Raw genomic sequence first — 12,621 nt, forward strand, 5'->3', positions numbered from 1 at the left:
TGCTTCGGGCTTCAGGGTCCTGCTATTGTGCGCTGGCTCCCTGTCACACTGTCACACTGTCACGGCTTAATGGGACACTTGAATAGCGGCTTTTATAATTATTAGTTACACCTGTGGTTTTCACACCACTCTAAACATCTGTGGGAAAGAAGGGCCGGAATGAGAAATCATTTTCATACAATACTTTGTGATTGATTTTATTCTGGTTTAAACCTCAAAACCTCAGAACAGAAAAGTTTAAAAAGCCGTAAGAGGCTTTAAAAACTTTTATGTAACTTGACACGTTACCTGGTGAACGCTCACTTTGTGGGGCAAAGTAAACACAAGAGCAGAAATTTGTCACGCCGCTTTATTTTTAGGTTTGGGCCGACTCAAGGGAACTGAACGCTCATCTGTGACAGTCCCAGTGAATTCCACATTTGAGGCTGTACAGGGTAACAGAGACAGTTGTTTGTTCCAACAGTGAAAATGACCAGTGTTCACATTTTGAACACTGGTGAGCTGAGGGACATCTTGTGGTCAAAGCTGGAATCTGTCCCTCACAGATGTATAAGTAATGAGGCGCTGCAGAGCATCTTATGGAGGAAGAGCAGGCGGAAGGTTTGGTTTTAAAAGTCAAACAAAAGAGAACACAGCTGTCAGTCAGTCTTTCATAGAGCCTGACCCATTTATTGGTTGGCTGATAAAAAGTAACGGATATGAGCCTTTCACAGACATACTGATATGCACCAAATATGAAAATGTTTCTGTTACAGAGTAAACCATGCAGAATAAGATGTATTTAAGATAATGTCCAGCTGGTGAACATAGTGGAGCATGTAGCAGCATGCACAGTATTGTGTTGGAGTTGGTAGAGACCAAACTCAGAGCTAAAAGAAAGTGAATCGTCTGTCCTCTACTTGTGTGGCTCTGCTTTTCTATTCTAAGATATTTCTATTCTGTTATTTGTCTATTTTAGAGTCAGGTGTTACACACATCACCAACTCACTCGTGGTGAATCCATCAGGGCGCTGGTTGGAGAAACTTAATCTGACATTTGCGTCCTCACCTATGGTTCTCACCTTCAGTGCATGTCTTTGGACAAACATTCAGCAAGTTAGCCAGAAATACAACTCCACTGTTTAATGAGTACTTCTGCAAAAGTGTAGCGCTGTAACATGCTGGATGTGTAAATAGGCAAAATGTCAACTTGTTCACAACTTGTTTCTAAAAGTGCCTAAGAAATAAGTTATTGCAGGTTTGACCACAGTTGAGATCATTAAGATAATATTTTTAGAAAAGATATATAGCTTCTTTTTGAGGGTATGGAAAAAATTGCGTGATTTGTTGCTCAGGTGTGAACACCTGTGTTGGTCCGACGGTGACACGTCTTCCCTGAAAAGGGCTGTTTGCCCCCGGATGAACTCGGGGCTGTTTCTGAGCAGTGTTGGACAGATTGGACAGAGGGACTGTTTGTTTTTGCAGCCTCTTATGTGAGCTGGTTTTGGCTGGTGGAGGTGCCTGCTCATATAAGCTCTTTGTGGTGTGAAGACGGCCCTGGCACTGACCCCCCCCCCCCCCCCCCCCCCCCCCCAAACTCCCACCCCCCCCCAACACATCCAGAGTGATGCCAAGCTGAGTGCCAGCTTCCTTCAGGGGGCTGAATGAGCAGCTCTGCAAAGCTGCTCAGGACCGAATTAGAAACATGGGAGCAGAGAGGAAAGGTTTCACAGAAAAAGAGATTTCTTTAAAAGAAGAATTTGAAAAAGGGATAGAGAGCCCGACAGACTGAGTTTTTTTCTCAAATCCATAAATAATCCACAATAAGAGGAGATTAGTCATCAGTGGTGCGTCCAGTGGGAGATTCCAGACTGTTTCTAAAAGTGTTTCAAGGTCAACCACAGCACACTCAAAGCTCTGAAGCTCCTGGTAACACGAGGAGGATTATTATATTTCAGCACTGAGCAATCCTAGAATTTTTTATTTTCAGCAAATAGAGCGAATATAAATATAATGTCTCTGCTTTCTCCTGTTGAGCAAATATTTCATACGTAGTAACGTCACCATCTTGCAATGTTACTCTTGTTTGGAGCCATGAGTGTGGTGATCGTGTGGTGGAGGTGCGGTATCAGGGTGCAGCTGAGGAACATGCTCGACCAATCACGAGGCGGTTTCAGCTGTCAGCTGTTGTTACAGCATCAAATAACAAGGTAGAGCCAAACTTACTGGAAGACAAAACACGAATCAGTATAATAAGAAACCATTTAAAAACATATTTAAACCTGCACTTTGACTTTTTATATTCCCTCTGCTAACATGGAGGAGGTGGGGTTAATGAGCTACACTGCAGCCAGCCACTAGGGGGCGTTAGAGATAATTTGGGTTCACTCTCTCAAGCTGGTATTTCATACATTTTGAATTGCAGTCTATAATTTCCAGTGTGACACAGCAGGTGCATATTCTGTATACAGCAGCAGCATGGACTCCCTGACAACATGTTGGACATAGTTCCTGTTTCCTCGCTGCGTTTGGAACATACACTCACAGGCACTACACTCGGGGGGGGGGGGGGGGGGCAATAATTGTCATAACGCTGCCAAAACAAACGTCTTTACTTGAACCATTTGCCAAGAAGACAGTGAGGTCAGCGCCCGCATCGCCTGGGAGGAGACGGGGTGGCACTGCCAAGCCCCTTTATCCTGCGGCCCCTGGCATAATGAGGGTCCCTGTTTATGCGCCGGGTCCTTTAACCACCATGCTTCACGCCGGGGGTAATAAAAAGACCCTTTGTTCGTGCTCATTGATGTGATCGCCTGTGATTCTCTTTGCCGGTGCTTTGCCGGTGCGTTGATGCCGCGGCCACCCGGCGGGGGGTGAAGAGAGAGAGAGAGAGCGAAGGTTACGAGTGTTTATGCAGAAAGAATCATGTTCGCTCGTAAAAGTAATTAGTGATCTTTTGTCCGTGCGCACGGTGATGACAGCGATGGCTCTCGAGTGCGCTCGAGTGTGCTCGGCCCATTCGCCATCAACCTTTTTGCAGCATGTTTATTTATACATCAATTAAAAGCCCCACTCGAGCAAATGATGGGCGCGGAAATGCCGAAGCATCTATCATTTTTATAGATGCCAAATTTAAATGGTGAATGTAAATTTGATAGGAGTAATTTTTAACATTGAGCACTTATTTTCTCCCTCATCCTGTTTTTGCTGCTCACCCTTCTCTCTCTCTCTTCCTGACTGTCCTTCACTCCCTCCTGACGTTCCGGGTCCGGGCACTTCCTGGAAGTGTCGTCCAGGTTTTAGCTGCCTCTCCAGATGCCGCCTCTGCTGGAGGAGAGATAATAATTATCTGGGCACATCATTCGTCCCCCCCCCCCCACTGCGTTTCCTGCGCCCGGGCTCCTTTTTCCTCCCCATTGTTGGTCACAAGACCCAATTTGTTGCCATTGTTTGCATCACCCCTCTCATCTCAATGTGATGTGCTTTACACGGTCGGGAAGTGTAAGCAGAGAGAGAGAGAGAGATCTTGCCTGTGCTGAACATGTGTAGGTACGCCCGGGGATATGTGTGCTTCCGTGTTCGAGGTGCCGTGTATGTATTTCTGCACGAGTTCCTACAAAAAGCTTGATCTCTCTCTCTCTCTCTCTCTCTCTCTCTCTCTCTCTCTCTCTCTCTCTCTCTCTCTCTCTCTCTCTCTCTCTCTCTCTCTATCTCTATCTCTCTCCCTCTCTCTCCCCTTCAGCTAGCGTCGCAGGGTGTGCCGAGCATCCTCCGACTGGCAGGTTGCATAGATGTTGACGCAGCAGTCCCCAGCGAGCTCTATAATTGGGAACCTCGCAGGAGATGGAAAAATATTCGACGTAGGATGAATTAATTCTTCCGCCTGTTATTCCGTGCCTCGTTCAGGGGGTCCTCTGTAATCTGTGCTAATGCGTTCGCAGAGTGCACTGGATCAATCGTCTTCGCTGGTAGAGAGAGAGAGAGAGAGAGGCAGGGTGAGAGGAAGAAATGAGAGAGAGTTAGTCTTTCCGACTATAGTGGGAAGAGATGAGATGGGATGAGGAGGGTGTTGTCTCCATGACAGAGCCCTGAGTCTCACACCTGATCAATGGCGGGGCGACACCAGTGAAACGTACAGGACGAGATGAGCCGAGGCTTAGAAGGCTAACCCTTAATCTTAAAGGTCTCACCGGAGCCGAGAACAAGTCCGTCAATGGGCCGATGGGTAATGAGGGCTGCGGTGGAAAATGATTTCTCCAACTGATGTTTCATTTTATGTCAATATTATATTGTAAATCATCAGAGGGTCTGATCCTCAGGCCTGAAATGACTTTCTTTCATGGCAACATGTGGTCAAACAAGTACTTTAGTGAGAACTATGACAGGTGATTACGTCTGTGGACAGATTTTGTCTTTGTCTGTTGGAATAATGTTGGAATATTGTAACATAAATTCACAATATAAATATAATATCTATAATCTCAATTGCCCCTGGTGGTTGGCTGCAGTATAGTTTATAAATCCCACCTCCACCATGTTAGTGGATGGGACATGGACCAAAACTAAAATGTACACATCAGTTAAATATCTTTTCTCTATGATCTCTGACATTTAGTTAGCTCTCATCACAATTATGCTTTTTCCAGTAAGTTTGGTTTCAATAAGGTTATTGATGCTATATAAACTTCATAACCGCCATGGTCATGGGTCAGAGAGTCAACATTTTGACAAAGTTGCAGAATTTTCCCAGTTTTTCTCCTAGTTTGTAATTTATATTTTACGCACAAATTAAAAATGAATTCAATGAGTGTAAAGTGAATATTGCGTTGTAATGCCAAATATTATAACTTCTTTTAACAGCAGCACGAATAGAATAAGACTCAGAAAGTCACTGAACTCGATCAGAAAAGTCTGAGTCAGAAATATTAATAGTATTATACTAATAAGGATAAAGTACCAGACCATGAGAGGTGGTAACAGCCTCACGCCTGATGTGTTCAACGTAGCAAGGCTGAGTTTAATTGCTCATCAGTTCAGCTTTTTATGTGTAAGATGAATTATATGTGTGTCCCTTATGTCTTTAAATGGCCTGAAATACAAACAAGGATATTCATTTTATATATGCATGCGTATGTGAGACGATATAGCACATGGAAATATTTCATTTATCACTATGAGATGAGGAAATATAATAAGCTCATCTCAGTGAGTGTTACTGAATTAATTCCCAGACCTCAGAATATACTGTATATATTTATTTTTTCATTCAGGGCTTCGCAGAAAGAATTACCAAAAACTAAATCATTTATTCAAATACACAATCCAGATTCAGTTTTCATTTCTGACCACGAATTCCCCTGATCCCTGTTAGTCACAAGCACGACACCTGTTCTGCTTCCCTCGTCCTCTTCACCACGCAGATAACAGAGGGTTTCTCTCTCTCTCTTTTTTCATTTCATTACCGACCGTGTGGATTTGTCCATCCGTTTCCCCTCTGTGCCCGTGGCAGTGACCACAGCCACAGTCGCACAGACACAGATTATCCTGCCCGGTGACTTTTGTGTGTTGCCCGTAATCTTTTGTCTGCCGGCTTTGTATAACCGGCTGCGTGTTTCTGTTCCGTCTGATTTAATGACCTCAGCGGTGGCTTGTTGGTTGTTATGGCTACCGTTTCCTGGATAGTGTAGTATACTGCTGAGTGGGTACGCTTGTGCTCATGTGGAGGATGTGATGAGTGAGTGTGTCAGCGTGTGTGTGTGTGTGTGTGTGTGTGTTTGCGTGTGAGAAGCAGACTCTACTTTCACGAGTAATTACGGTGCATCAGCCATTAAGAGGCAGCACATTTGCACTCGACTTTAAAAGTATGGTATCCTCTGACTAATGCTATCTGTGAGATGACAGAGACGGAGAGGTGTGTTAATCAGGGCCTGTGTGTGTTTCAGTGTGTGGTTGTGTGTGTGTGTGTGTGTCTGAGGGAGGTGGGTGCGTTTTTTGTGCCTGCTGTATTTTTTGAAAATGATTGTAGTTCACGGAGGAGAGTGCTGCGCTGCTCACATTAGAGATAGAGAGCAGAGGAGGAGATGGGCTTGTGTCTCTGTGTGTGTGTGTGTGTGTGTGTGTGTTTGTGTGTGTTCAGATGAAGGACATTTATTTGTTGCAGTATGTGTGGCCCCCGGCGGAGGAAATGCTTTTCTAACCACAATCAGCATCCATCAGAAGCCAGGCTTACCGCTCCTACAGACAAAAGGTTAAATGCTTCACTAAATCATTCTCTCTTTTTGTTCTCTCTCTCTCTTCCAAACCCTTCCTTCTTCCCCTTTACCCCAAACCAATACTCCCCTCCTCCTCCTCCTCCTCCTCCTCCTCCTCCTCCTCCTCCTCCTCCTCCTCCTCCCTCCTCTCCAGCTGGTGGGCGGCGAGTTTGACCTGGAGATGAACTTCATCATCCAGGAGGCGGAGAGCATCGGCTGCATGGTGGAGCTGCTGTCCCACTGCGAGGTGACGTGCCAGGCTGAGATCTGGAGCATGTTCACGGCCATCCTCCGCAAGAGCGTGCGCAACCTGCAGACCAGCACGGAGGTGGGCCTCATCCAGCAGGTGCTGCTGAAGATGAGCACGGTGGACGACATGATCGCAGGTGAGCTACAGACGGACGCTGAATGCACAGACCTACAAAGTTTAAATCACAGAGACTACACAAAGATATTCTGGGTTGGAATCTACATGCTTTTTGGAGTTTGCATGTTCTCACTGGGTGTGCGTGGGTTTCCTCTGGGTACTCCAGCTTCCTCCCACAGTTAATTGGAGACTCTCACATGCCCGTAGATGTGAATGAGAACATCAATGGTTGTCTCCATATGTCAGCACTGTGATTGACTGGTCCAGGATGTACTCCGCCCTCTCGTCCAATGTCAGCTGGGATTGGCTCCAGCTCCGCCCCTCAGATAATAAGGAGTAAGGATAATGGCTTAAGGGATGGATTGATATTTTCCCAGTATCCATACACACCCAGTGGCCACTTTATTAGAGCTATATATACAAGGTAACGGAATCCAATACAACAGCGTCGCCACAAAATCAGCAATAACAAATCTTTAAAATATGTTATTGGCGTTTTCAGATAATTCAGTGTTCAGCATTAAACAGAACCTTCATGGATTGTTCAGCGTGAGGTGACTTATCCACTTGAAAAATAAACTTGATGACCTCACAAATCTGCGTTTCAAGGTGACATCAGTTAAAGGACACAACACATATTGCTTGCGATCCCTAAGTTGCACAAGAAATGAGACAATACGACCAAAACATCACATCCAACTCAAATGACGCGGAAATAAACCATAATTTCTGAAAACTTTTCTCTTCACTTTCACCGAAATATAAATGAATCACCCGTTGTTATTATGCACAGTGCTTTATTATAAATTATTGAAAGAAAAATAAATCACAGCTTTACTGCCCCGCATGTGTTCACCTCACACACTCTTGGTTTTATGGCGTTAGACAAAGACCAAGATTGGTTAGTTGAGCTCTTGCTGCTTATTCTCAACCTGCGTAGCTGTGCTAATGGCTGACCTCAGACAGGTAGTGATTTTCCCACAAGTGCCTTTCGGAATCACACAAAGAGCATCAACTCCTGGATTCAAGAGTGGGCTGTGTGTAGGAGGAGGAATAATCGCAACACGAGCAGAAAGGAAAGAAAGAAAAAACCATGTGCCGGGTGTGCAACCAAATGTTTCTGCAAAGTGGTGAAAGTGGGGCCCGGGTCTTTTCGGTCAGAGCGTGGTTTGGGCTGATTTGTCAGGCTCCTATCGCGCGCCCCCCCCCCCCCGGAAGAAACATCTGTCATTACCAGTGAAGAGCACAACATGGATAATCAATTAAAAGTGTGGCTGACCCTGTTGTTTTTAGCTAGGAGCTGTTGTGCAGTTCAATTCTGTTTTCAGGCGTGTGTTTGTATGAACGTGGAATTAAAACCGCCATACATTGGAATTTATTTATGCGTGGGAAAATATAAAAACCACCACAACTGAAGGAAAAAAATGCTCGAGCACATTTCAAAGTATATCACATTACAAGTTTAGTTTAAACCTGTGAAATTAATGAGGCTGAGTTACTTCAGTTCAAGCTCAGAACCACCAGATTCACTCATCTCATATAGATGCTTGTGTGTTTGTGTGTGTTTGTGTGTTTGCCCTGCAGTCAGACGTCTCTATCAACCCACTGGCGCAGCAGAGGTTCTGACCTCGCTGTGTTTCTGTGTGCGCTGCTGTTTGTTTTCCAGAGCTTGATCGCGAGGCAGCACACACGCAGCCGTCCCTTCACATGATCCTATTGGCCTTGACTTCCCCTTAATGATGCTTCACACTGCGGGTCCTCTCCTTCCCTCCCTCCTCCCTCCTCCCCCTCTCCCCCCATGTCCTCCCTGTCCTATACCCCCCCCGCCTCAGGATAATCTGTTTTATAACTTCTTCGACTTGTTAGGCCTCAGCACAGCGAGGGTGTACATCGCCTGAATCAATTCAATGCCAACGCTTGTAGAATCCCTTTCTGAGCCACGATTCTTAGACTCAGGATCTGACCTACATGGATTGATCGTACCAAAAACAGAGCAGAGAGGGGTTTTAAATCTAGGACATTGTGTGCTGCGGTTTTTTCTTCCCTCTCATACCAAGCACCTTGGTGAGCTGGCCCTCTGCTTTATTCCCTATCGCCGGGCTCAGGCTAATTAAATATTGTGGGGAAGGCTCTATTCATATGGAGCAGGCCTAACAGGGAGGAAGAACCTTTGTAAGCAGATTGCCTCGCTCTGCGCCGCGGCCTTATCGTCACGGATCGGTGGGGACTGTGGGAAGAGGGAGGCAGCGAGGCGGGAAGGTCATTCAGACCAAACAGTCCCTGTTAACCACAACGCAGCCTCTAACTAGCTCCTTAAATATGCAGAGGGATAATATTTTGATGCCCCTGTTTGTCAGGTTCTTGACATGTACTCATTAAAGGGAAAGCTCATTTGCAGCCTTTGCATGAATTTGTCGACAGGTTTGTTGTGTTGCAGTTTCTTTTGCTTATTCAAATGTCAAGGTATTAAAAGAATAGTTCGACCTTTAAGGGGATCGGGGGAAACGGTCATTAGATCATTTTGGGAATTTTAGATTTCTCTGGTGGTGCTGGTAGAATTAAAAAAACTACTGAAACGATTGCCAATCAGTTTTGTTTAAAAATTGAAGCAGATCTATAAATGAGCAGATCGTTCTTCAACTTGACAAGATGCGATAAGTTTGACTTCTCCAAGCTCACTTCTAGATTCCCAATGCATTTACATATTATCCTAAGCTAAGCTATGCCTTTGTATTTAGCATACAAACATGAGAAAAAGTTATCAATGCGTTTCTAAGTCTCAGTGAATAAAGTGATTAACTAATATAGAAAAACATTTAATAAAGAAAAAGAATGTTCGTACACTTTTTACACAAGTTTTCTTTTTCAAAACACAAACATCTGGGAGTTTATTGATGTGGTTTATATTCATAAATCAGCATTCATTATGAACAAGCCTCATGTACACAATGCGCATACCTGTCACCGTTGCCTGTATTAACCCGAGAGTGTTTAACGTATCAACACGTGTGTAACACAACAAGATGTTACGTGGTGGTGACTCGAGATTCAAGGATGTGTGTATTTTGTGCACAACGAAGGAGCTCCGAGTTCTTGGATGGTTCCCACGTGAATCTTTGACAGTACTGACAAATCCATTACTCACTGGGTGTCAGTAGAGGGGGTTCCAAATGCTGACTCACTAACACACTCATCATGAGAAGACACACACACACACACACACACTTGGGGTTGTCACGTCTCTGCTGTCTTACACTCACTTTGTGCCGCTGCCTGTGTTTCCTCAGACCTTCTGGTGGACATGCTGGGAGTCATGGCCAGTTACAGCATCACAGTCAAGGAGCTGAAGCTGCTCTTCAGTATGCTGAGGGGAGACAATGGCATCTGGGTAAGTTGCTGGACACACCCTGATGTTGTCACTAAATGGCCAGATTCATATTTTTTTTTGCTGAACAGACCCACGCACATCCATCTGTACTCTGCAGGAACCAGGCAACAGACATTAACATAGCAACAAATGGAAAAGAAATAACATGGGGGGGGGGGGGGAGAGAGAGAGAGAGAGGGAGAGAGAGAGGAGACGTAGGTGGACAGGAGGGAGAGGAGAGAGAGACCAGGAACGGTTGGATTTAAGCAGACTGGTTATTATTATGACGACAATAGTAATAATAGTGATACTTATAGATGTAATGATGTCATCCATAATAACAGCAACAATGTTATTATTGACGCATCAGTTAATACAAGTAGTATGTGTAATAATGATACTGATAATAATAGGTTAACAATGACAGAGGGGGCAAAAAACAACATTTCTACTTTTTAACTGTTACCTTTGTAATGTTATAATGTTGTCATCGTTACGTCACCATTAATTGTGTTTGAACTTTTTAATGTTCTTAGAGAAATATCATCTTGACTTCTAATGATTTTATATTTCACAGTTCCTGATCTGCTACTATTCTGTAATTGTTGTTGAAGCTAAACTTATTTGACACTTGATTAACTGCAGCATGAGTTTGTTTGTGTGTCTGGATAGAATTTAATGGGTAGAATTGTATGTGTGTCTGTGAGTGTGTGTGTGTGTGTGTGTGTGTGAGTTGATTTGGGAGTGTATGTCAAGACAAGGACAATTAGGCTCATGTTTAACTCTTTTTTGGGGGTAATTGACATTAATAATGCAGAAGGGGTTTAACTGTGTTACTTCTGTTAGAGTAATAAGAATCAGCCTACTCAGCCTTGAAGGTGAAACATGTCTGTAACAGCCTGTTGATTCAGAAGAGTTTTTCTCCTCGACGTGAAGACTGACATCTTTTCATCCACAACCAGTCAGACACTCACCCTCTATGTGCACATAACCACCATCTAATAACCAGCAGCAGCTCGGCTGGAGTGGAGATCTTTACTCCTCCTTCTCCTCTGTCGGACGCTTTCACGAGACAAATGGAGAGATTCCAATCGGCCACAGCATCTGATGATCTATAACTTCCTCTGTAACTTTTGAATAGGCAGTAATACCTAGTAAATATGTGATCTTCCATATAAACCACATGTTGCTTAATTCACAGAGAAGGTTATGTTTTTTCATTTATGTTTATTTGTCTGTTAGTTAACAGCATTACACAAAAACTACCTCAGTTATTACTATGGAACTTGGTGGGAGGATGTGGAATGAATTAGGAAAGAGCCAAAACAATTTTGGCGCGAATACGGATCTGGGTTTGGATCCAGCAATATTCACTTTGACATTGCAAGAGAGGCTGTTTTTCAACATGTTTGTTGATTTCTCAAAGAATAATTCAGGGAACTGATATTTCAGATTTTGTTGTGCAGATCCAAGTAAAAATCAGGATCTAGTGATTTTAAATGTTTCATAAGGGGATCCTGGTTTGGAGGTATGCATTCATTCTAGTTTGGTTATTGGTTTTGGTTTGGGTTCTTATCTGAGGTTCATTTGATTGGATTTAATTCTTCCTAGTTTTATTTGCTATTTTGATCGGTGAACATTTTTAAGGACTTTGTAACTATAGTTCATTATTATTATTATTATTAATATAAGTGGTAGTAGTGGTAGTAGTAGGAGTAGTTATTGTTATTGGTGACTGAATAGAAGGGGTAGTAGGCTGTGCAGTTGCTGACTTGTAGAGCTACAACACCATCTTTACTTTAAGTATCTGTTAAAGAGATGAAATCAGGATTGGAGACGTGTTGCTTCGTGTGTATTCCGCCTGCAGGGCTTCTTGTCATCGACATCTTAACCCCCCCCCAGCAGTTTGCTGATATGCTCAGCTTCTTGTCACTAGTTCTGTCAGAGTAGATGTTTCAAAACGGAGCGAGTGATATTTAGGATGGTTTCGAGTGACTAAACTCTCTGCTCTGCTCCCCCTGCCCTCTCCGGGCTTGTGCAGCTGCTGAGTCAATACACCCCTCGTTCCCTCTCGTCAATCTCCCCCGGGCTCCGGCTCCGGGACAACCGCCATCAACAACCCCTGGTCACCGCTCAGTGGTCCACAGCGAGACCCTCATCCGTCCCCTCAGCCCTCTCTTCATACCGCCGCTGTCCAATAGTCCTCGCCGCCTCATCCACCTCGCCCCTGTTTCCCTGTCTTTTCCAATTCCTCCCCGGCTGCCCTCTCCAGAGACAGATCAATACAGGGTTGCCATGGTATTGATGAGGTGTTGTCAGGGGAGGGCCGAGGTGATTGAAGAGATATCGATCCACCGGGGTCGTGGTAGAGATGTGATGTCACATTAGGTGTTTTTTCTTCAACCGATTTTTCTCCCCTGTGCCTCTGATATGGCGGCATTTGTCACATGATAACAGCGATCGCTTTCTTTTTCCTCACCTCCTCCTCCCCTCCTCTCCTCTCCCTCTCCCTCTCCCTCTCCTCATCCTCTCCTCTCCTCATCCTCTCCTCATCCTCTCCTCTCCTCTCCTCATCCTCTCCCTCTCCTCTCCTCTCCCCTCCTCCCCTCTCCTCCCCTCTCCTCTCCCCATCCTCTCCACTCCTGCAGCCAAGACAC

At 44.6% G+C, this 12,621-nt stretch overlaps 1 protein-coding gene across 1 annotated transcript in view; it reads left to right on the forward strand.

Moving 5' to 3' along the window:
* The window catches only part of LOC128457381 (neurobeachin), a 76,427-nt gene that overhangs the window by 23,055 nt on the left and 40,751 nt on the right, over positions 1 to 12,621 (forward strand). The window contains exons 2-3 of the mRNA XM_053442048.1: positions 6,385 to 6,616; positions 9,885 to 9,985. Of these exons, the coding sequence (XP_053298023.1) occupies positions 6,385 to 6,616; positions 9,885 to 9,985 (333 nt within the window). The remainder of the gene's footprint in view (positions 1 to 6,384; positions 6,617 to 9,884; positions 9,986 to 12,621) is intronic.

This window comes from Pleuronectes platessa, chromosome 15 (genome assembly GCF_947347685.1).
Source record: "Pleuronectes platessa chromosome 15, fPlePla1.1, whole genome shotgun sequence".
Classification (NCBI taxonomy): domain Eukaryota; kingdom Metazoa; phylum Chordata; class Actinopteri; order Pleuronectiformes; family Pleuronectidae; genus Pleuronectes; species Pleuronectes platessa.